General features: G+C 34.9%; 1 protein-coding gene across 1 annotated transcript; it reads right to left on the bottom strand.

The window, feature by feature from the left end:
• Positions 1-2,681: 2,681 nt before the first annotated feature.
• On the bottom strand, positions 2,682-25,465 carry LOC145586426 (actin-related protein 4-like). Its single transcript, XM_081643270.1, has 20 exons — positions 25,337-25,465; positions 24,312-24,403; positions 22,389-22,565; positions 22,042-22,115; positions 20,512-20,592; positions 12,652-12,712; positions 12,505-12,554; positions 12,318-12,372; positions 11,333-11,410; positions 11,201-11,254; positions 10,871-10,924; positions 10,723-10,783; positions 9,408-9,459; positions 8,955-9,021; positions 7,656-7,718; positions 6,894-6,956; positions 5,820-5,882; positions 4,751-4,815; positions 3,325-3,393; positions 2,682-3,222 (listed from the first exon to the last, which is right to left on the bottom strand). The coding sequence occupies exons 1-20, from the start codon at positions 25,347-25,349 to the stop codon at positions 3,177-3,179; spliced, it is 1,338 nt and encodes a 445-aa protein (XP_081499396.1). The 5' UTR covers positions 25,350-25,465; the 3' UTR covers positions 2,682-3,176.
• Between the last annotated feature and the right edge of the window lie 949 nt (positions 25,466-26,414).

Here is a 26,414-nt window from a genome sequence, read left to right as displayed (position 1 = left end):
ATAATACTTCATATGATAAATCAAGGGCTTTATCTTCTAACTTCTAATAAACTATACTATTCAAACAAAAAAAAAATTCTAACAAACTCTTTATAGTGGAGATAATTATAATAAAAATAGAAAAAGGAATAATTCAAGATGTAAATGTAGAATTTGCATAATCACTGTAAATATTTTTATTTTTAGTTCAATAAATAAGAAATTAAAGCTCATAATTAAATGAAAACATGTAACAATCAAGTATGATCTAAACTAAATTCTAGATTGATATGGAAGACTCAAATTTACACGTACCACAAAATTCAGAAATAAATTGATAAAATGCAATTGAAATTCAGATACATTATACACGCTTCAGTCGTTCCGATACCACAAAATCAAAACTACAAGAATCATCAATAATCGATTGCACAAAAAAAATCAGTGGAAAAGTGATGACATACAGCAGAAGAATTGGAGTTAATTAGTTCACAAAGGAAGATCTCCCTATCTATTAGAGTGAAAAGTATTAATGGTAATAAGACTAAGAAAAAACCTAGAAACTTCAATATTCAGAGGAAAGAAATATTGATTGTGTTTATAGAATTGCTTTGAGAATCACTTGTGATGATCAAATCCACGTTAGAAGAACCCTAGATCAGAGAAAAATTTATTACTAAAAAATAATATATGAGTCAAGATCGAGCTCAAAAATATGTGATTTATTTTTCCTAAATATTTGACAAGGTCAATCTTTTAGACGTACTAATTAGCTAGATTATACTAGTATCCTTATCAACTAATTAAACCAAATATTATAGTTGTTGGTTGCAGTGCTTCAAAATAGTGTTAGTCAACGTGTTTCCTATTTTTAAGTGTTATGGTTATTGGTCTGACTTAGTCTATTATTTGTTGAGATAATTTGGTAGGTAGTGCACTAGTGGACTAGTGGGTCATGTGTTACATGCATCATGTCAGTAATGCTTCCATTATTCTAGTTGTTAGTTATTTTGCTAGTCTATATAAGTCGTGTAATCTTTGGTATTAAGGTAATCAAATTATTAATATTTCTCCCTTTATAAATTCAACATGGTATCAGAGCCAGGTTAGATCCGGGAAGAGAGAGAAATGAAGAAAAAAAAAAGTCGTGAGTGAAACAAATTAAAATTATCAGTCGTGTTTGTTGTGAGTAAAAGAGTCATGAGGTTTGAGTGTAAGACACGGTGAGTTTTTTCTTTTCAAAATGAATTTTATTTTTTGTGTGTTTAGTCATTGTAGAAATGGGTGCGTTTAATGTGTCGATGTATCACTCAAAAAATGAATTTATCATTATAAAAAGTATCAAATAGTAAATTACATCATTCAAAAGATGATTTTTAAATTTTATCATCCTAAAGATAATTATATAATCTCATTAAATCGTTTAATATGAGATCAAAATATGACTCACAAAAAGATAATTATATCATCTAAAAAAGTGATTATATCATCCAGAATGTGATTATATTATTTGAAAGTGTCAAATTTTGGATCTACAATAATTTATTGTAAACCGGGTCTATTCTAGTCTTTGTATATATGCTTTACAGTTACCTTGCATAATGTGGTTGATTATTTGCAAACCCAAAAGATACAGCTTATCTTGGTTTTGCAACTGGGTAAGTTTTTTACTTCAAATTTCATTAAAATATTTTTTTTTCACTTTATGTTCCTAAATTTATACAAGTACTTATTCTAATTTTTAATTTTTTTTTATCTTGCAGTTCTGTATTATATTTGGCGCATCACTGACGATCTTAGCCCCCCATTGGAGCTATAAGAGTTATCATAATGCAAGCTGGATCGTATAAATTTTTTTCTTGATCAATGTTAGATTTTTGTTAGGGATAATAGGACATTAAAAAATTTCAATCCCACCGATTATTTTAGGGGATTATCTACTTCGTATAATTAGGAAATAATGATACACTACTTTATTTTCTAATATGTGTATTGTGTTCGTTAAACAATGAATGATAGTTTTTTCCAGAATTTTTTATTCACCATTTTTCCGTAAATTATTCATTCGCAATCAAATAATTTGTGGTTAATTAGAGTGTGGAATAGCTCAAGTGGTTAGAGCTTCCCTCCCAATTCTAAGAGGTCCTGGATCAATTCACACTGTATATTTTTATTTTTTAACACTTGACCCTCATAGTGAAATAATCCCTCCGTGTTTGAATAAATGAAACAATTTTCCTTTTACGGCCGTGTTTTTTTTTTTGTAAATCTCTCCTCAAACTTATACCTCTGCCTATTATTTTAATAAATTCAACTAACCTTCCTAAACTCCGTAAAAGTCTAAACTTTTCATTTATTTAAACACGGAGAAAGTAATTAAGAGTAGAGGAATTATATCTTATTTATCTCATTGGTAAACTTGTAGTTGTATACTTAGGACACAGGAAACTCTTGTGAAATCAGTTTCTGTTCATTGTAATGGGGTTTTTTATAATTATTATTTCTCACCTTAGTCACCTGACTCACCTCACCCTTAAATCTCTTAATATGCATGTCCAAAGCTAAAGGGGATTGAGAAAATATGCATGTCCAAATATGCATGGCCTGATGAATTCTAATCTAAACAAAAGGGTCTCTCCTTCCCCAGGTTCCTGAGTAGAGGTGAATTCGTTCTTGCAACCATCAAATATGACAACTAAATACACCATACAACATTCCTGATCATATTAATCAATTTTGGGTAAAAGATGAAATTTACATTTTCTCATCGGGGTTGCATGTCTAGTACAATAGATAATTCATCCCTCCTGCCTGTACTTTTTCTCAAATGATGGAAAATCTTGCAGGCGGCAGTCCGGATATAATATTATCTTCAATGCCAAGGTAGATGCCTATCAAGTATCAACATTAAGCAAAATCAAGCCATGTCAGTCACGAGCATTGGACAGACTTCTGATAAAAGTCAATAGACGTTGCAGAACAAGATTTCAGACTGCGCAGCCATTTCTAATGAATATACGACGTATAACTAATGTTACAGCAACAGTCCAACTACAGTTGTGTATAAATTCCCGCAATGTTACACATGACCTAAATGTTATCAAGAATAAGTGAACTAGCACATCCATTTCATGAACTATAAGGACAATAAATTTATCTTGCCATTTCAGATGCAATACAGCCAAGTGGCTGCCTTCTCAAGGACATTTTCTCTGAATATAAGAAGCTCCGTGCTCTTCATATCTGCACCAAAACACAGGCGTAAGATAGAAAGATGATGTGTGATACAAGTAGTAATAAGCCAAGGATTCAAAGATCTGCAATTGGAAAAGGAGGATAAATTACTCAGCCTTGGAGAACCACATTTGCTGGAAAGAACCAAGAGATGCCAGTATACTTCCTCCTATCCAAACACTGAAAAATATTCCCAGTTGATGTACAACATATTCACATAAAAGTCACTTAAGACACTTTAACAACTTTGGAAAAAGAAAGAAAACCGAAATAATAAGTGCAGGGACAAACATGCTATGCCTGCATGCTAATTCACACAACTGAAATTTAACGCAAGCATTAAAAAACAGTGGCGGAGCCAGGAATTTCCAATCAGGGGGACAAACGAACATCACTTAATTTGACAAAAATGGTGTAACGCACAAATATTTAAATAGCTACAGTTTTACTCCCTCCGTCCCTTATTAGATGTCTACTTCTCTTTATTATGTGAGTAATAAATGAAGAAATTAAATAGACATCTAATTAAGGGATGGAGGGAGTACAACTTTAAGAAAATAATCCAAAAAAAATACAGATAACTTAGTTCAAAAAAAACATCATATTACCGTTTATTGTCTTATGGGTAATTGAAGAATTTGAAACATTAAATAATTGAATGCAATTTTCATAATAAAATGCAAATTTATATACAATTAGGGAAGGAATACTATCTTATAGATTAAAAAATAATGATAGTAAAATGCAAATATATGGAGTAATTATTAAGAAAATAGGGAAGGGAAGCTATCTTACACAGTTACACATAAAAAAAATTAAAAAAATTTATAGTAAAATGCTTGATTGAAGCTAATGGGGTTCAAACCGGCGTCTAAAGCTTTTACATACAAGTCTTTAACCGCTACACCATGCTGTACATATTAATACACCTTCACAGCATTTTTTAATTAAACTAACGGTTTTTTTAAAAGTATGGGGACAGCTGTCCCCCCATGTCCCCCTCTAGCTCCGCCCCTTTAAAAAAAACAAGGTGCTTGACAAGGAGATTCCAAGACATCAGAAGAGCAACAAGGTGCTGGACAACTGTACAATCAAGTTCCATAACATGTCGAAGGTATTCCAACAATTTTATTCCACAACAAAACCTCATTCTATTAATAAGCTTTGCACATTGTCAGCAATCAACCCTAGCTTGCAGGAAAACAAATATTTGCTAGCATGGAAAGGAACTTTTCTACAGCTATGTTCCAATGACACCAAGAAAATTATAAAGTTACACGTACAAGGACAAAGCCAGTTATAACCCTATAAGCCATGGAGGGATTGAGTAACCCAACAAAGAACCAAATTCTATTAATAATCCACCAGTATGATAACGTTAACAGGCAATAAAAAATTTAAAAGTCATAATTTCTTTTATATCGTTTTACAATGACAGAACAATGATCCCCCCATCTTTACTCCATGGGAGCTTTCAAAATGCATAGAACTGTAGGTATCAGAGAACAAGAGCAGATTGAAAAAAGAATCAACTCACCTAAACCTTCTTTCAGTAGCATTTCCACTAGCCAAAACCTTTACTCTGGCAGCTTGAGGAGACTCCTGCACAATAAGCACTGGTTACTACACACAAGCTTTCAACTGGATGTCATGTTCGCCTTGATGATTTAGTGGCAAGGAAAAAAAAGTATTAACATATTCAAAGCTGTGATATGATTGTTTCAATAATTACAAATGAAATCCCAACATGTGTTTCCAACTGTGTTTAACAAGACCTGTCAAATTAATTTAAAACAAAATCCCTAATAAAGGTGGTAGATTTCAACCCAAATTAGTACCTACTTTTATATTCAGACTCCCAAGACTGTTCATCGACCAGGTCTCTCTCCCGGAGGAATGAAGAGAAAGGAAAACCCTAATGACCACTCCACTGGTATTCCCTGTTGTTTTCGTCCAACTCCGATAATTATTGACTATTTAATCAGCAAAATCACCCTGATTTATTTTTTCTATCATTACAAAAAATCTGATTTGCAGGTCCTTCATGTTCAAAGGGGAGGGGTTCTTCAGAATTCTGTCCCCAGCTTTCTCCATACTCCTAAATATCAGGTTTGTAAATTCTTTTGAGGACTCAGTTGCATCACTGTGCTTTTAGATTGGAGCCCTTCTCCAGCTTATTTTAAGGTGCCTTGCGTAATTATGAGGGGACTTTGCTTGCCTGTGGTGGTACCTTATTATTGAATACATAAACTTCCTCTCCACAACTCTAGTTTACAGGGTCTGTTCAAGATACTGGTAGCTAGCATTGCCACCCTGAGTTTCCCGGCCACTGTTTTTCTATTTTTAACTAGTATGAGATCGATCGGTTATATTTTTCAATGAGGGTTTTATTTGGATCAACACTTTTTAAAAGGGTTATGGCTCTGGTGGATGCGATTGAGGAAGGTGATAATGTACATACTTGTGGCTTTAGGATCTGTACAGCAGTTTGAAATTCAAGGTTGCTGGATGATTCTAATGTTTGCAGGTTTGGGGTTTGATCGTCCAGTAAAGGTCCTGAATTATAATAGCATTTAATACAAGTTTAGACAATACAGTTTTTGTACCTCTAAAAGATCTTTCTCCAGACGTTCTTTCAGTTGTTGCATTGACGCTGTACCTCCAGCAAGCTGCAAAGAAAAGGAAATCAATATTTAGATTACAACATACAAATGCTGATTCACATTAACAAGTGTCATGGATGTTATTTGGCAATCTTGATGAAATTTCGCAGAAACCAAGGGAATAAATCTTATGTAAAAAAAAACCCAGTGCACCAATGTAACTGAATGCAAGGAAATGATTAAGATTGGCAGCCCACTTCCGGTCTAGGTTCAGTACAAGGTCTAGATTTAATGCATGACCCACCCTGAGTCCCTGACACTTCAGGCCAGTTATCAAGGCATGAACAACATATTTATACTATGTCAGAATCTTTAGTGTTGGGCATGGCAGACAAATCCAGCTCAGACGGTCAGAATACATTATGAGGTAGCAGGACTGGCAACCCAGCAAAGGGTCTATTACTTAGTGTGGAGCAGTCCCACCCATTGTTTCAACAAATCAACTCTGCCTGCTGTTTTTAAAGTTTTTGACATTATTTTGAAAATTTTAAATTGTCTCTTCTGCTCATACACTAATAGAATTGAAGACACATTACACTGATTAGAGTAACAGAAACAAAGTCGAGCTTATTTAGTGTGATGTATTCTCACATTATGGGCTTTATGGCAGACAGATTTGACTGAATATATCCTGCTAATTGAAAGTAGATAGGTTTCAGATAATCACAGGAGATGAAGAAAGGGGAGAGTTAGTTCAACTACACAGCTAAGAGATGCTCACATAACAAATCATATTTACAATAGCAATGATATTACAACATAATAACAGCTACTAATTTATTATTATTAAAAAGAAAAGTCAGATATTAGATATAACAAGTTTGTGTCTATATGTGACTTGAGCAGATTACGGATGTAATGAGGAACTGTTTCGAACAGGTGCAAAATTAAGGAGTCACAGCAAATGTAACTTTTCTGCGAGAAAGATAACCTACTTTTTAGAAAGTCTAATAAAGTGTGCAAACCCAGCCACATATAATAAAAGCACAAAGGAAGTGTACAGCATTTGAAAATTACCAATATACTACTGAAAAGTTCTCTTCGGATGTCAACGTCGCACTTATTTATGCTTTCAATAACCTGCATTGAATATCAAAGCCATGAATATTTACAAAGTATGAAAAATCTGAAATAACACTAAAATTCTCAGGTATTTGAAGATTTTTCCATCGGATTCCTACTAAAAAGTAGAATGGAATACATTAAACAAAATTAGTACAAGGATCTCAGTCCCATTCAGTAATTAAGTGTAACAATGCTTGACCACTCTTCTAAGTTTAAAAGCTTTAAAAATTTCCTCGTATTATTAACGTAAACAAACATATATGGCCACCATTTTTCCACAAAATTATTTCATGTGCTGAAATGTGCAATTTTTCTCCAATTTAATATTCTTATATTCAAATGACCCAAGCAAATTTTAATGTAAAATACTGTTTCATTTCATCCTTTGGCCTAAAAAAAGCCTAGCATTTGGGTAAGAAGCATGAAGTTTATGAAGAATATATCTACTTGAGTAATAATGTAATAGCAATTTTACATTTTTGCTTCAATTAAGAGTATTAATCAAGCTTAATCTATAGGGTAAGAACAATTTTCAAAGAAATGGAACAGAAATTTGAAAGTTGTGTTCGATGCAAGCTATTAATTAAGGGGACTAATATTATAGTTTTCCACATATAGAGTATTTATTTTCTTTTACCAGAAAGAGGAGTATCAAGAATATCAGAGGAATTTTATGCATGATTATCAATTGAAAAATAAAAGTACAGAAATTACCATCTGGGGCAAACCACGGGCTGAAGCAGCTGTCTCTACACAAGTCTCCATGCCAGGAATAGTCTGCAGACAAATAGGCAGACATTATATTAAATGAAAATTGTCACTAAGTTATTAACACAAGTTGAATACAAATGATATGGGGTATTAAAATAGACTACAGGAAGCAGAGTATGCAGCACTTAGGCATCATTAATCATAACCAGTAAAGAAGGAACTTGTAGTGGAAGTCACAAACAACAAGCAGAGACCATACAATAGCATCAGGCTAGTTGAAGGAAATTTTTAATGGCAACTGAATCAAAGATTGCCTAACTGCAGGAGTGCAGGACCAAGGGGCTATATAATTAAGATAATCTCACGAAAATTACTAAGAGAGGACATGGATAGCTGTTTGTGCAGGTGGAGAGTCTCTATGCTCTATAGGCAAAAACATTCTACGGCTTCATTGGTTTTCTTTTTGTGAGTGCAGATAGTAACTAATTTAAAAAAAAAAAAAAAGGTTTTACAGTCAAAAACTACTTCAGTTAACTTATTTATTTGCATTCATACCTCTACTTAGTAAGGCAGCATTATGTTAAAAGTTAATATAAAATATGTTTTGCATTTTCTTCGATCTACTCTTTCTTTTTATGCGATTGTGGCCAGTGGTGGTTGGGCATGGTCAAAGTCATAATCAAATTGGAATCATCCCTCTCTCAATGTCTTGTATTGTTAATCTGATTTTTTGCCCTACTCAGAAGTGGTAAATCTGGCTTCTAAATGTTGGGAAAAAAAATTGGGGGATGACTTTACCCATATCTCTCCATTTCACTTCTTTAATAGGTTGAACCCTGATATGCATTGTTTGTGCTGTGATTTTCTAATAGTTGGGGGACATGACAATGATAGTGTTGGGCAATAAAAGAATTGGACGGTGGGGTTTATGATGGTAAGGCTGGGTGGAAAAGAAGTAACACAGTAACAGTGGTATGATTGGGAGGAAAGTATGATGATTGTGGGGCGGCAGTGGGAATTAGGGAATTGAAATCCCATGGGATGGAAAGAGAGTGGAGTCTGAGTAGAGGTCTTTGTGGTAATTCTATTCTACAAATTCGAGAAAGGGAAAAAAATAAACATACAGAAAGAAATAAGCCACTCCACACCCTCTTTCTCATAGCCACCTTACAAAAAGCCCCTAAGAAAACTAATGAACAAAATTATATCCTGAAATGATTATGAATGAACACTTGACAACAAGAACCATACATATGGTAAGAGCTTAAGGTCCAGGAAAGCATCAAATCCAATAAACACTACCTGAACCAATGATGGGTTGAATAAAACATCAGGAGTCTTGAACCTATCTGATCCAATTTCAATTGTCCTGCGATGTTTGCACAGTTAATAAGCATGCATGACCATCATTGATATAATTTACTGTACAGAGTCTATGAGTATACAGGTTCAAAAGACAGCTAGACTAACACTGTCTCCATCCAAAAAAATGTCACATGGTTTCATCCCCTCAATAAAAGAATCACTATGATTTTTATTTTTTTTTTTTTTTTTTTTGCATGATAATTAATATTGATAAATATATATATATATATATATGAGATATGTAAAGGTTGCCAGCAGTCCTTCAAAATTCCAGGTGAAAGAGTTAATTCTTGTTGTATCTTCAAAACAAATATGCTTATGCAAAAGGTAATCTCCAACTATAAGCATATAATAAATGAGTTAATTTTTAACAGCTTGCTAACAACTTACTGTCCATCAGGAAGCTCATACGGCGTCATAGGAATATTTGAGTATGAAGTTTCTGTAACAACATTAGCAAAATCAGATAATTTTAAATGACAGTAAAAGGGGGGGGAAAGCTTAATTGATTCTGGGATCATTATAATTCAAAGATTATACCCAAAACTATGCAATAAAGAGAGATAGAAGCAGAATGAATTATAAAATATATATATATATATATATATATATATATATATATATATATATATATATATATATATAAATAAAACTAAATAAAATTTATAAAAAAAAAAAAAAATTCCAGTCAAAAGAAGCAGAATGAATACGATATATAAACAAATATTTCTTTAAATGCACAAATATTTCTTTAAATGCACAAATATTTCATTGAATTGGTATTTCAAAATAATGGATTACATGGGATTTGAAAGTTGGTTCATGTAGAAATAATTGAATGGAAGGGGTAACACAGTAAATGCAAATGTTTGCAAAGAACGCGATAAAAGAAAATTTGTATGTATTTGTCACTTGTAAAAGAATGACCATTTGCGGGTACTAATGAGAATCTAGTCACAGATACTTCGAATGATCTTCATCACACCAACAGTATATTTCAAACCACACAAAAAATGAGTGAGAAAATTATGATATACCTCCAAAGTAAGAAACATAATATATAATTATCTTTGAAATTAACATTCTGTACCCTGTGTTAATCAGACATGGAGAAATTAACTCAAATGACTCGTGCAAGATTTCATGCTTTTGGCTGGTGTGTCAAGTGTCTATATTCTACACCCATCACCCATGTTAAACTATTGATGATAGTACACATTAAAACCAAACAGATGATCAGAATGACCATCAATCTTACAGTTTTATACCTCTTGTATTGCAAAAAACATAAGAAAGCATGATAGAACTAAAAAAAAGCAGTCAAGAAATAGTCCTTTGAAACTAAAAACAATAAAAAGGAGCAAATGCAGCATTATTCAACCACAAATATCAACCAGCTATTGAGTGGTCGGGTTCCAAAAAAAAAATAGCAGGCACCAGTGAACAAAAATTAGTCAATATACTAAAAGAGATTGACACATGGAAAAAAGTATCACTTCATTCCTATATTCCAAGAAAGCTCATATATCTATTTGCAAACATGATCCAAAAAAATGCTTAATGAGGACAAAGAATTAGAGCTTAGTAAAGAAGGTTGGATATATATCAGAACAAAACCAAATCTGTACAATAGTCTACACTTTCCAAACAAAAGACACAGCAAATAATAAAGAAATGAGAGAAAGAATGGGAAAGAAACACAAACCATCATAAGGTGTATCAGGTGCTCGACACACACACTCTTTAATGTCACTGGCAATAACCCTCTGTAAAACAAAAGATTATTAAAGCATTCAATGATGCAAAATCAAGTGAGAGAAAAAATAAATAAATAAAAAGCAACTTTAACATACCTGACAGTAGAGCCTGTAACTTTCTGTTGTATTTGGAAAATCAAGATCAACAGTCTGTATGGTTCCAACATGAAGAGAAAGTAGTAAATAAAATTTCTTTTAAAGTATCTATATATAAATGCCTATTATACACCCCCCTGCGTGTGCACATATACATGCACAAATACAAATTGAAGTCAAGTTCACAACTAATTCATTTGTCATGCATTAGTACGGATGACACATAGTGAAAGTGTACATCCAAGTAAACCAATGAAGTAAACCAACAACAACATCTCAGTATACATCTTATCATAGGCTGGGCAGGGAAGATCAAGCAGTGACAGATACCTGAAATTCCCCAGGACGTATCTCCTTTCTTTTAAAAGAATACCTAGGCTTGATCTGTCAAATTGGATACAAACAACATGAGACATGCTCAAATCATGAAAAAAGACACAAAAATAATTCCTTGAATCTTACAATGATGCCTTTGCTCTCCAAGCTTTTTGTCAAGCAGTCAGTGAGAAATTCTCCTCCAATTGGTGAAGTCAATACAGCCTAAATGAGATTACAGATAAGATATAATGGCAACAAAGAAAAAAAAAAGGCTAATTTAATACTCAATAACACAAACTAAAATATAAATATTTCAGTTATTGCGTCAGTAATAAATTATTCAGAACACCTGGCTGGACACATAAAATTAAACACATAAATAGCTTTCCACGCCTTTGATGAACACAAACTCTTATAGAGGCTAAGTTTTCCATTTTGAAAGAGAGGAAACTTGGGCCAACCAGCTTCATTAAATAACCAGATTTTTCTTTCCCTTCATAATTTTTGTTTGAGTCAAACCAAACCTTTTGTCTAACAGCGTATTTAGCAGTTTAATTCAGTTTTTGAATTACTAACTTTATGGCTTCCCATATAGGCCCCGCTTGGTTTGATGTAAAATGTTTTCATGGAAAATAATTTTCCCATTTTTTTCTCATTTTCCTTTGTTTGGTTTGTGAAGAGGTGGAAAACAATGTTTCCAATAGTAGAAAATTGCATCCTTAATGAAGGAAAACATTTTCCTTTATAAAACAAGGAAAGCTACATTTTCCATCCCTCCTCCTTACCTCCTTTTTTACTTTCCTCTCCTCCATCCTCACATTCCCACCCCTATTTTAAATTTCTATAACTTTTCTTCATGGAAACAAACAAAGGAAAATTAATTTGCAACTGTGGTTTTCCTTCAAAATGTGTTTTCTATAAAAACTTAATTTTCTTTGAAAGTGTTAAAAAACCAAACTGGGCCATAGTGTTTCTTCGATTTCCATTTCTACTTAGATCCACACAACAAGCACAAACAATTAAAGATATAGTCTTCACCATATACCCGTAGTTGAAATCATGCTAAAAGTTCTTAGTACCTTAACCAACAGTCAAGGAAATCAACTATGCTCAAACTGACAAGATTTACCTTTTGAAGGACATAACCATCATGCACTGGGGCAACAGTGGTTGAGCCTCCCCCACTGTAAAGGTCAGCAGTTAGCAGTTATAAGATGCACTACAGTATGAACAAAAGTCTTATAACAAGAAATCATCTTTACAAAATCAGAGGAGCTACAATAATACTTTAACTGTAGCTACTCCCAAACTCCTACCTGTCAACTACTAGAGAGGTTGCTCGTCCTGATGCAAATGAGGTAAGAACCTGGCAATGAAGATAAATCAATACATCAAAGAACCCAAATAAACATGGCAGATTTTAAATGATAAAATTCAGGTGTACTAAGAGGAAAAAGGCATACTGCATTCTTGGCCAAAAATAAAGCTGGAACTTTGTACTTTTCAAACATCAGCTCTGCTGCCCTGTTAAATGCACAACTTGTTAGAATTTGACACTCTATAAAACACAACTCATACAATCCTTGTGCCATGTTGTATATCAAAAAATGAGTTAGTCCAAATAAAGTAGAAACAGATAACATCATGCTTGTCACAAGCATTCTAAGTTTTTCACTAAATCTTTACAAATGCAAAGAGAAGCTCTATTGCACTCATAGAGAACAAAGAAAATCAAACATGGATCCTGTGAATCTGTGATACTGCCAATGGTAAGGTCTTGGGAGGTCAAAATATACACAACTTTACCACTAACAAAAAAGAAGCCAGGGAGACTCTTTTCTCAAAACCCACACAACATTTTGAAAGAGATATCATGACTTTAAAACCAGTGAAAACTGACTGAAAAGAGTGAAATCAAGCAGGAAATATATCATGCCATAATAATAGAAACACTACTTTTATACAAAGTATAATTATGAGATTAATGACAAATAAGAGTGGTTATAATGAAAGATTTTTTGGTAGTGGTTACAGAAACGACAATGACAATAATGAATTAATGACAGTGCGAGTGATGGTAGCAGTGATTGATCCACTGTAAACTAGAAAGTATTATCTTACACAATATATATATTTAAAAATAAAACCCTTATAAGCTAAATTGTCCTCCAATAGTCAAAAGAAAACAACCTTAATTATTTTTCACAACCTAAGAATGACAACCATGAAATTAAAACAAGATTGCTGCATAATTGGAAGATGGGCTCAACTTCCCAGCCATAAAAGCCATCTCACTGCAGAGAGAACTGACATCGATGCATTTACAATCCTTTTACTACATATGTGAAGCAGTTAGTAGAGCCTATAATAAAGGTCTTTGAAAGTGGAAGGTAATTTGGGCACTCAAGGGGCAAAGCCCCAAAGGTAAATTTCTTTGTCCTTGCTACAGGAAGAACAGTCTTGCTTGGAATGATAAAGAACCTTTTGAAGTTTTATCTCCAAAATAATCAAATGATTTTGTTCAGTTATTCTTATAAACGTTATGTATAATTTTAAGATTTATTCAAAGTATCCTACCAAAATTATTTTTCCTATTTTTAATTAAAATAAATTTTAAGTTGGGAGGAAAAAAAATTAATAATTTTATAATAATCTTGGATAATGATATATTTCAATACCTTTATTTTAATCTATATTAGTATATTTGTAGCTAAAAGATTCCTTGTTTCAAAAAAAAAACTAAAAGATTCCTAGTATATAAAATATATGTTAAAATATAATAAAAAATTAATTGAGTAGGATTGGTTTACCTGTGTTGTCAAAATGGAAATAAGTATTATGGTACTCAGTAGATGGAAGTCATTAAAATTGGGCAAAAAAAAAAAGGCGGGAAATTTTTTTTATGACATCATGACAAGTTTCACTTTAGGTTCGCTTTTAGTATAAGTTAATTGATGATAAAGTTCAAGAACGAGACAAGCTATTGTGATACGCCACAATTGTGCAGCATCATAAACTAGGCTCACTAGGAGGTTCCCTGTAAAGGAGGCTCAGAAGCATAGATAGAATTAACAAGTGGAGAGGTAAATGCAAAATTTTATGAACAAGTACATGAAGACACAAACTTTTTCTTTTTAGTATGACCTTATTTGCTGCTGTTAAGCATTATGCTGTTAAATTGGCTAGGGTATAACAAAAGAGATGTACTCTAAGGTAAGAAATTTGCATGGTTTAATTGACAAAGGAACTGGAAGGACTTAGGTGACTGTTCACACTGTTTATGACATTAGGTCAAACAGAATTGGAAGTTTACGAAAATGGAAGCCGAAACTGATACATTTGAGGAAAATTATCTTCGCTGCCTAAGTTTCCAGCATCAATAAAACTTTAGAGGTGGCCTTGACAATATAACATACCCTTTTTCTTGATTTACGCCAAGCATATTTGTGAATGAACTTCCTAGACTCAGTGAAGCCATAAAATCCTGACTTATAATGTGCTAAGGATGAAGCATATGGCAGCCTGACTGGTTGTATCAGACTTCTTTATGGCTGCTTACATAATTGCTACTCCGCATCAAAGCATCAGTTTATATGCTTTCCTTTTCTGTCTGTCCCAGATTAGCTTACACACTTTCATAGCACTTAGCGCCCCTCCCCAATTAAGAACAAGATAAAAATAAATAAATAAATATATGGCGCTTTTCAGGCTGCTTCTCGTGCTTTTTTCGCGTCCAATTTCTGGTTCTTTCTGCCGGTTCTCAGGCGATTTAAATCAGATTTTCCGGCGTCCATTATGAGATAACAAAATCGGGTTTTTAATATGGCGCTTAAGGTCAGTTTTGGTGTTGTTTGTGGTCTGGTTTTGGCAGTTTTTTGTGCGTTTTAGGAGCTGTTTTCTGATCAGTTTGGTGCAGTTTAGTGTTCCGTTGTGGGTTCAGTTTGGTGGTCCGTTTAGGTTCTATTTGGGTGCAGTTTTTTTTAGTCGGTTTTCTGGTCGGTTGTGGTCCAGTTTTGGGGTGGTTCAGGTGTATTTTTCAAGCTTATTCCGCAACCATTTACAGCAAGTTTCAAGCTTGGTTTCCCAGCGACTTTTCAGGCTTCTATCTCAGCATTTCGGAGTGTTTTTGGTGCAGCTTTTGATCAGTTCTGGAGAGTCTATTTTGGTGCAGTTTTGTTACAAGCTTGGGACGATTCTGGTGCATTTTCTTGTGCATTTTGGGGCAGTTTTCTGGTAGGTTTTTGGGCCATTTGGGTGCAGTTATTTGGCTGGTTTTCTTGTGCTTTTGGGTGCTATTTACGCAGCGGAAATTGTTGTTGGTTGTGTGTAGCCATGTCGGGTACCGTTGTGAAGTTTCATTGTCTCTTTGTGGGTCTTAGTGGTTGTGAAGATGGAAGTGGAAATGGCCTTACTCGACGTTCTCTAATCAGGCATCTTAGTGATCGTCATTGTTATAATTGTTGTATCGGTGTGCGAGATATAATAACAACAACAACAACAATAATAATAATAATAATAAACAACAATAATATTAATAACTCTCTCGTTTTTGTGCGATTAGGTTAGGGTTGGGTAGAGTTCCACGTCAACTTTCCGGCAGATATTCCGGGCGGCTTCAAATTCTCGGTGGTAGTGTGCAATCGGTCCGGTGGATTCAGGCGACTTTTGGGCTTTTTTTTGGGCGTTTTCCTGGTGGGATCGGGCAGTTTTAAGGGTGTTTTTAGAGCATTTTAGTGGCTGTTTTTAGGCGGATTTTGGTGGTATTCCGGCGTCGGTTTTTCCCGCAGATTGTCTTCGTTTGTTGCTGGGTTTTTGGGTTGTTTTCAGGCATAATCTGGTTGTTTTCGGGCTGTTTCTGGGAGCGTTTCTGGTCGTGTTTCAGGCAAAAATTTGCCCTTGTTTCTGGCTCGTTGTTGGTCGTCTTTAGGCAGTTTTTGGCTCGTGTTTTAGGTGGAGTTTTTGGCTGAATATCAGGTGGTACTGGGGCGGTTTTTTGGCGGCTTGAAGGCAGCTTCTCAAGCGAAGGTTCTGTCTGGCGTTTTGCTGCTGGTTTGTTCCAATTTCTGGTGAAGTTGAGGCACGTTTTTCGAGCATTTTCGGGGTTGTTTCCGGGCATTTTTGAGGCAGGTTTCTGGGGCTATTTGCGGGCTGTTTTCAGGCAAAATTCTGGTCAAATTTGAGGCGAATTTCAGGCTGTTTCTGCGTGTGTTTTTGGCTGTGTTTTGCGGAACTTTCTGGTGCTGTTTCGGCAGCTCTTGGGTGCAGTTTTCTGTCTGTTTCTAGTGCATTTTCTGGCGTTTTTAAGGTCAGTTTTCAAGTATGTTTAAGTCTGGTTTTTCTGGTAAATGTTTGGCCAGTTGTTCTGGTGCGTTTTGGGTGGTGTTTTTGGTGTTATTTGGGTGCATTTTTCAGGCAGCTATATAGGGGTTTAAGTGGTAGTTTCAAAGTCGTTCTCTGGTCTCTTTGGAGGTTATTTGCAGCGTATGTTTGTTCGCTGTATTTGGTAGTTTTTGTCTCGTATCGGCTTTGTTGGTGTTTCTTGCGACTTGGGTAGTTTTGGGTGGTGCATGTTTGTGTGCAGCTATGTCGACTGCCACTATGAAGTTTCATTGTCCCTTTGTGGGTCTTAGTGGTTGTCAAGATGGGAGTGGCAATGGCCTTACTCGACGGTCTCTAATTAGGCATCTTAGTGATCGTCATTGTTGTATCGGTGCGCGAGATATTACCCGACATTCTCTTACTTCTAACTTGGTTGTTTATACTGAGGCGGAAGTTACTTTTAGGCGTATTGGGATTTGGTTATGTGGAGTTTGCTTCAAAACGCACACTATTCGTTCTAAGTGTCATCATGGTAGGGGTGAGGATGTGTCGAGTTAGACATGTGGAGATGGTATTGTTCGTTTTGTGCTTCATAATTTAACCAAGCCGCAAACTCCTTCTTCTCCTGGTCAAACTTAGACATGTGGATGGTTTGGCTCGAGATCATAGCGATGGTTTTAATGTGGCTCTCCTTGATTGTTTATTCTCTAAGGGGTTTCGCTCTGTTAAGCCTATTCCTCCCAAGTGTCGTTTGGGGTTTTCTCGGGTTCTGAAAGGTGCTCTTGATAAGGTGATCTCTAAGCCTGATGACATTTCTAATTGGGTCTATTTGTTGGTGTTACCTCTTTGCATCCTTAAAATCTATCACCCGTGGAGCAGTCGTGAGTCTTGGTCTTCGGTAAGACGTCGGCATCAGGAAGAGAGTATTTCCCGTGCTATTTGTTCTTGGAGTGTAGCGGGTGGTAATTTGCAGCTTGTGAGGGAAATTTTGGCAAAGAATTCTCCTTCTTTGTTGGTGGTTGATGATGAGGATCTCGATTTGGAAGAGCGTAATATTAAGCAGTGTCGTAGGAAGATTAGCGATGGCCATTACACCGCTGCAGTTCGGGTTCTTTCTTCTTCAGCCGTTGCTCCATATAATGACACCACTCTTGCAGATTTACAGTCAAAGCACCCTTCGTCTCCAGCTCCATCCTAGTCTGATATACCTCTTGATCACCTTCATCTCGTTACGACTTATGTTGTTGTTTTAGATCGAATTAACTGTTTTCCTCGTGGCACATCATGTGGTAGGAATGGTTTACGTGCTCAACATCTTATGGATTGCTTGAGTGGTGCAACTGTGGAGTCTCAGATGAGTTGGTTGACTTTATTACCTGGGTGGTCAATCTCGCTGGAAGATGTCCTATGGAATTAGGAGAGTATATTGCTAGTGCTCCTCTTACACCACTTGTCAAGCCCGGTGGTGGTATTCGTCCTATTATTGTGGGTACGGTTTGGCATCGTCTAGTTTCGAAGGTGGGTGTTGTTATGGTTGGCCAATCTTTAGGGAGTTACTTTGATGGTCTTTAATTTGGTGTTGGGGTCTCTTTAGGTGGTGAGGCAATTCTTCATACAGTGAATCGGTTGATTGAGGATCGTGGTTCAGATGTGGGTCTTTCTATGTTGTTGGTGGATTTTCAAAACGCCTTCAATCTAATTGATCGTTCGGTCATGTTAAGAGAAGTACGTCACCGTTGTCTGAGCATTTCGCGATGGGTTAAATTCTGCTATTCTAATCCAGCCAGATTATATTATGGGGACCAAACCTTATGGTCGTCTCAAGGGGTGCAGCAGGGTGATCCCCTTGGTCCTTGGCTTTTTGCTTTGGTTTTACATCCCCTGGTGTGTAAAATCAAAGAGACTTTTGATGTATGTCTTCAAGCTTGGTATTTGGATGACGGCACTATTGTTGGTGACACGGTGGTGGGGAAGGTTTTACAGTTGCTTATGGAGGAAGGGCCTCGTTCCGAGTTACGTCTTAACGTGGAAAAAGGCCTACAGAGACCCTCGAAGCAGGCTTGTGGGTGTCTTTCCACCTAATATTGCTCGACCTTTGCATGGTGTTAAATTGCTTGGTGGTCCCGCTAGTTCCGATTCTTGTTTTAGTGGTGAGCTTGTGATGCAGAGGGTGACCAAGACCATTGCCTTTATGGATAAGGTTGCTATGCTAGATGATCCTAAGTGTGAGCTGCTGTTACTTACGGCATGTACCGTAATTTCTAAACTCTACTTTGCATTGCGTACTTGTCCTCCTAGTAGTTTTGAGGCGGCTGAGCGCACTTTCGACGGGGCTCTTCGATCTTCCTTGGAGCGTATAGTTACTGCTTCGGGGCCTGGGTTTGGCGACTGGCAGTGGCGGTTTGCCATCTTACCATTTGCGTTTGGAGGGCTTTATTCCACAAGTGATGTTCGTCACTATGCTTTTCTTGCTTCTCGGTTGCAGTCTGCTGAGTTGCAGACACAACTTCTTCGGCATGCTGGCATCGTTGGTCTTGGACGAGCCTTAGCGGATGCGTTGGGTCTGTTTAATGGAACAGTGGAGTCTGACATTTTGAGTAATCCTAGTGAGGTCGCTGCCCCTATACTCATGAAGAAATTGGCAGATATATATTTCACAAAGGTTACCTCTTTTGCAGAATCTGTTTATTCTTTAACTCCTCGACTATCAGCATTATGTAAATCTCAGCACGGAGATCACACCTCTGCTTGGCTTCAGGCGATCCCTATTTCAGGGTTGGGTCAGACAATGACGTCAAGACTTATCGCTGTGTGTTGTGCTACTGATTGGGTGTTCCATTGTTTTCTATCACGAAGCCGTGCTCTTCTTGTTCAAGGGTTTTTTCTGTTCGGTGATCACGCGGTGTCTTGTGCTGGTATTGTGGGCATTAAACATCGGCATAATATTGTTTGGGATACCCTTGTTGATGTTTGCTATCGGTCAGGGATTTCAGCTAGGAAACAAGTGGACATTGGGTTGTCTGGAGGGAACGACGAAGCTCTCAGACCTGCAGATGTGTTACTTTATTCATGGGATCGTGGTTGCGATGTCTGTGTTGACTTGACAGGGTCTTCTCTATTAACACAGTCTGGACTACCTGACTTTGTTCCTGGACGGGTAGTGACTGATGCGGCCAATCGGAAGCGGGTCAAGTACGAATCCAGTTGTCGAGCGATTGGATATGGCTTCCTTCCTTTCTCTTTCTCTTCTCTTGGGAAGTTAGAAAAGGAGGCCGTTGCATTGCTGAAGCGGATCCAGAGGTTCTCGAAGACTCAGGACATTGGGGCGCGTGATGCAGCTCATATCTTTACTAGTATCGGCTTTTCTATAGCTAGAGAAATGGGGGCCCAGATTGTATCTCGGCTTCAATAATAATAATAATAATAATAATAATAATAATAATAATAATAATAATAATAATAAATAATAACAATAATAACAATAACAATAACAATAATAATAATAATAATAATAATAAAAAAGTAAGAGGCCACATTCTCCATCTAAAATTTGCCCAACACCTATTTTCACGCCTACTTTCTATTACAAATACAGCATACATGGCGCACAACAAAATCCTCCTAAAACCTCACATCTAGATGAATAAAATAAATATCCTCTTTAGAAGTAAATAAGCAAAAAGCATTCTTCCAATTACAAATAAGTTAACAGTATATCTAGATGAATGTTAAAACAAAAGAACATACTACTAGCTGTGAACTGGAGCTGAGGACCTGCTGTAAATTTAGAAGCTATGCACATTGATCAACATATAAAAGACAAAAAGAGAAAAACTTGACCAATAAAGCAAACATGCAATTCTTCACATGGATGGAAGGGGTAATATGTCACTTATCAGACACTTTGTCTCCATTCAGCAGGATCTCTACATAAGATGTCCTTGCAACCAAATCACTATTATTACAATCTCTAAACACTAAGTCCATACATAGCTCAAGCTCACCTTTCTCTTTGCTGTTGATTATTTGCAGATGGCTCTGCAAGTAACATCGGATGCTCTTTTGGATCAATCAGTAGACATTCCCTACAAGTGATATCAAATAGATTACAATATGTCTTGTATAAATACAAAGCTTAACTAGGAAATAAATTAGGCAAGGATCACACAGTTGAAGAGGCTTAAAAAGAGGATAAAGATCTAGATTATAAACTATATACAGCTAATTTTTTTTCCTATTAATATAGTTACATGGGTTAAAACAATAACACTGAATATATTTACATTAATATTTTTGAAACTCAAGCAGTCAAGAATATAAACATAGGAAGTAAATCACTAAAGCACTAAATTTACAGATACAGAGAAATTTAAGGATCGCAATATTGAAACAGCAAGAGAGAAAAATTTAGGCAAAGGCTCTTTGTTCATCTGATTTTGTCTGAACTTATATTATTTTATTTAATATCTGAACTAATATTATCTTGGCTTAACTTATCAGCACTGAAATAATTTAGGCCAGAACTTATTTTGTATGAACTTAATTTTATCTATTTTGTCTTATATAAGATAAGATAATTTATAATAAGATAAAACAAACAGGCCAATAATCACAAACAAGTATGGCAATCTCGGAGAAAAAATAATTTTTATTTTAAGACAAGAGACAAGATAAGTTCAAATCAAATACTTTCACATAATTTCAAATTAAATAACTTCAGACTAAAAAATAAAACCAAACAGAGCCTTTTTTTTAATTATTATTCCTATAAGGATTTTAATTTGTCTTGGTGAGTTGATACATCACTAACAACCCTAGCTAAATTTGCTCCTTACAAAATTTCTGTTACAAATAAATACATAACAAGGCTTTTAGTAGAACTATTTATTGAATATAATTGGCCGAGTGAAATAATGAATTTTGTTTACATACATGCTCTAAGACATCCCAAGGTTCTAATCAAAAAAAATCCTAAGGTTTACCTATATAAAAAAGATCAATGGCAAAAAATCTATTGCCAAGGGATGTTAGGGACTTCCCAATCACCTACATAAAAAGATCAATCACTAGTACCTCATGTAAGGTTCTTTGCATCGCAAAGATCCACTGTAATTCTTGAATGATCAAGTAACTTGCAAGAAATTGCACCATGATACTATTAAATAGTGCGATTAACCTAGACCAATCTTTAAGCTTTTGGAATCAAGGCTTAATTTGCTTCAAGCAAGATGAGAAAAGACTTTATATACGAAATTTGTCTACTGCTTTATATATTAAGACCTTGGGTGATCATCTACACAAAACTAACAAAGAAAGTGACTGGCAACTCTCCTACAACCTCAATCAATAGTCGAAATTCATATAAAGCTCTTTCAATAGAAACTGAGCCAGAAAATACAATAGTGAACATTTTTGAAGACACAAAACTAAATTCCCAGAGCATTATTACTATCATCACTTTCAACGTTAGTATATTGTCCACTCCTTTCATATTAGGAACCAAGGAATTAAAAGATTTAAAACATTCCAATCACCTGAAACCGTGGTCCAATATGCTGTCAACAATATCCCAGTCTGCGATCACTCCATCTTTAAAGGGAGATAAGACCTGATAGAGTAGGATACAAGATACCATAAGATAAAAAAATAAATAAATAAATAATTCAAGAAATGTATGATTCATTTTTTAATATGATACATTAACCACAATGTTCCTTCTGCTACATTAGAATTTATTTTATAACAAGTAAGAAAGCAGCAAAGTGTTTATCTTTCAATATTTATCCCTTGTTCAGGTAATCTTGCAGCCTACACTCAATTATATTCTCCACAATCACAAAATTATGAGATCTATAAAGGAAGAATTACATCAGTCACTTGCCTCCATATTATCACGACGAAATCCCAAGGATTGCGATCCAACATAAAATTTGCGTTTACTCTTTTCTTTCTCAGATTCAAAGGTTTTCACAGTACTGTTTGAATCAGGAGCTGAACCCAGATTCTTTTCAGGGTTATCAGGAACATCAACCTCCATTTGATCAACTGCTCCAACCACCTTGATAACATTAATGAAAAGAAAGAGGAGAAATTTAGATAATTGAACCACTACACTTAATAACAAAGAGACAACTAAGATGCACAATCATGAACGTCATCATTACTGTTACTTCGTCACCAAAACAATAATACTCTAATTCCTTAATGCATAAATAAGGACTTGTAGAAGAAAATCGTCCATTAAAAGACATGACCAATTGACCATAACTCATGAGAAGAATAAACCAATGACCAAGTTTTATCATGCACTGGGAAGAACATAAAATCTGTACAACAATTGCAAAGAGCCCAATATCAACAAAAGATAACCAGACGCCAGATTCTTTTTGTATAATGGAATATCAACTAAAGATAATGACAACTCTCATACAATTTACAGTTTTACACAGACTAATAGGGGAAATAATAACTGAACAAATCCATGCAGATGTGCATGAGGAATTCCATTTTGAGATCTTCACTTGGCATAAGCACTGATAAACAAAATATTTAGCCTATAACACTATGTTAATTACAAATAGGGGCCTTGAGGATATGCATGTTGGTACAAAGTTTAATAAAACCTGAAAATGAGCTTTGCCAAACTCCAAGGGGAAAGCTGACCGATAAGGCAAGCTTTGACGTTGACAAAATGGCAAAGGAAAGATGTTGGTTACAAGTTTGCCAGACCAGAACAAAGCTGCCCAATAAGGCGCAAATTTAAGCAGCAATAGTCTGGGAAAAAAAAACCTAATTTTCTTCTCTTTGATTCCTTTTGTAACAGCTACCTTGTCAATCTAAAATAAGTTTGACCTTTTGGCTTTTATAAAATTAAATGTAATTTCAAGATTGATTTCCTGTTAATAAGGGGGTTTCAAACTCTATTTTCTCAAATTGATTTCTCTTAATGGCATTGATATCTCATGAATTTTGGCATCTCCTAGCTGCTACATAAACCATCTTCTTCAATATGTACTCAATGACTCTCCATGAGTAATACACACAACATTGTTCATTCATCTTCTTCCTTTTCTTCTATTTCTTTCTTTGTGAATAAGATCATGTAACTCTAACCTCTCAACTAAAGTGTCTGTGAGATCAGTGTGTAAACTTAAGGTAAAGAATTGGCAAATACAATTGAGTACCCTATTTGCGCTGAAATCAAACATTAGTAGTCCCTAATTGACACAACTAACCAATTTCAATTCACCATTGTTTTGTTTAATTTTTCCTAGTATTAGACTTGAAAAATCCTTCAATTCCAACAATGCTAGCATCATATATGATAGGACTAAAGAGGGTAAATTGAAACCTAGTTCACCATCATAGAGCTCCTATGTCCTATACTCCAATAGCCGCTGTAGGAGTAGTTGAGCGAGTGACAAGGAAAAGTTCTGTCAGATCATTTTACAAGAGTTGTGAATGTTGTCCAATAGCCTAAAATAAGGCTCTAAAGATTCATGATGGAACGGTAAAGAAGTTCCAAAATTTTATGATGTGATTTGAAAAAGCCATCACCATTAACCAACTTTTTAGTTAAACTACTCTCACCATTCCCTAACTATATTTATTTTGCAACAACGTCCTAAACCAAAAACTTATTGATTTATATTAGTTAGAATTAAAGGATAAAATATCAAGTATTCTTAAATCAAGAAAAGCTACCAAAAGCAGTACCAAAAAACCTTAACATTTACTGGAATAATGAAAAACAAGGGAACAAGAAGCATTTAAATCAGAATGAAGAATATGATGAAGCACTTACAGAAGGAAAGACAGCCTTGGGAGCATCTTCACCAGCATAGCCTGCCTTGCAGGTGTGAGACCCCATGTCTATCACAATTGCTGATACTTCATCTATTTTGCAGATATAAACATAAAAGGATAAGAAACTACGCATCATTGAAAAAAATCAAATTTAATCTGCAATAAAGTTATTTGAAAACCACCTCCAAACCCGCCCTCCAAAAAAAGGCAGAATATTTCAATCATCGACAAAATTCCTTTTTTATAAACTAAAAGAATCCAACTCTATTATGAATGAAAAGACGGGTAAACATAGACAAAGAAGCCCAAGTTTTAAATTTTATGATAAATATAATGGTTTCATTCGATAAAACGGATGTTCTCAAGTCCTGTACAGCTACAGCTAATTTGCAGTTGAATTTAAACAAGAACCATACAAATCTAATTCATACGTAGTATTTATTAAGACATATACGCCAATCATCGACGAAATTCTTCTTGTGACTAACTGTTAAAAGCATTCAACTTTATCATAAATAACTTAAAATAATAAAATAAAATAAAAGTGAAATGAAGTGAAACCAGGAAGTTCATGGCAAGTTTGAATTTCAACAAAGATGGGTTCATTCAATTTACAGGGATCGTTCTGATACAACTATAATACAATTGTATTTCTAAAATCAAATTTTATCAAATAATAGCAAATTATCACTAGCTAATACATAAAATTCAACAATGTGACAAAATTTTTGAACTTTACTTAAAAAAATTTGATCCTGCAACCAATTGAAAAGAACAACATAGAACTATCAACATAAGTAACTATCCCAACAATTTGCCCTAGAAATGCAGAAACAATGTACAATTGCATTTATCAACTTCCAATTCAGCCGTTAACATAAAATCATAAACCCCAAAACCCTAGCAAATAATGAAAAAATTCCATGAAAATTAACGATTTAAAGAAGTAGTGCATAAATGATGGAGAAATTGAAGTAAATTAGGGCGGAGTGCAAAGGAAAGAGAGAGAAAAAGTGAACTTACCGCCACCATACATGGTTGCGCCTTGTTTCGACGAATTGCGTAAGTGGTGGTCTGGTAAGTTGGGGTTTTGGGAGGGAAGAGTTGATATGTTCAGTGAGAACTGAAAAGTGTTTTGTTTGAGTTTTTCGAATTTTGATGTAAAATCTAAGGGTGTGTTTGGCATTGTTTTTTGTTTTTAGTTTTCTGTTTTTTTGAAAACAAAAAATCAAAAACAAGAAACAAGAAAAAGGTGTTTTCAATTTTTTGTTGTCAGTTTTCAATATTATCATGATTTTAATGTATTTGTCTAATTTTTGTTTTATTATATGATATATATCATATGAGTTTGAAAACCAAAAAACCAAAAAACAGAAAACCACAACGATGCCAAACGAACCCTAAAGAATTTGTTTTTTTTTTTTAAAAAAAAAAAAACCTTACGACTTTACGAAATTACGAGTAGTGTAGGGAAGCTAGATCAGATCAGTGTCTGATTTACTGAATTGAGCTGAACTAAACTCAATTTAAGATTGGAGCTGAATTGAACTGAACTCAATTGAATAGAGCTAAAATGAATTATTCATGTGAAAAGAAAATTAGAAATTGAACTGAAATTAAGCTGAAGATAACAGGCTGTAAGTAGGGATGGCAATTTAATACGAGTTCGATTCGAATCCGATTGAAAAAATCCGATCCGAATTCGTTTAAAATTAGTCTGAATCCGAGTCCGATAAAATAGATCCGAATCCGAATAGGATGCGGATCGGACTTGGACCTTACGCAAAGTCCGACGGAGTCCGATTCGAGTCTGAATCCGAGAGTATGAGCATATGTTTTATAACTTGGAACAATTGTTTGCTTGTTTTGTAGCAAAATGTTCATATGTAACTTAGTTCATAATTTAAATATGTTATTTATTTATTTATTTTTAATAGTAAATATGTTGTGTTTAAACTTTACTTGATATGACAATATAAGTAATTATTGGTATATTACATTACAAAAGTAAAATAAAAAATAAAAAATATTCGGATTTTTTTCCGGTCCGTATAAACGGACCGGATTCAGATCCAAAAATTATGAGTCGGATCGGATTCGG

The sequence above is a fragment of the Chenopodium album genome, chromosome 2, assembly GCF_948465745.1.
Source record: "Chenopodium album chromosome 2, dcCheAlbu1.1, whole genome shotgun sequence".
Classification (NCBI taxonomy): Eukaryota; Viridiplantae; Streptophyta; class Magnoliopsida; order Caryophyllales; family Amaranthaceae; genus Chenopodium; species Chenopodium album.
The sequence above is the reverse complement of the archived record's forward strand: the minus strand, read 5'-3'. Positions and strand labels throughout refer to the sequence as shown.

What these genes read in the sequence shown, in the direction of transcription:
- LOC145586426 (XM_081643270.1), bottom strand. An exon ending in TATGAGCTTCCTGATGGACA is followed by an intron (nt 9,022 to 9,407) that starts GTAAGTTGTTAG and finishes CAAACATCGCAG; the next exon opens with GACAATTGAAATTGGATCAG. An exon ending in TCAACCCATCATTGGTTCAG is followed by an intron (nt 7,719 to 8,954) that starts GTAGTGTTTATT and finishes ATTTGTCTGCAG; the next exon opens with ACTATTCCTGGCATGGAGAC.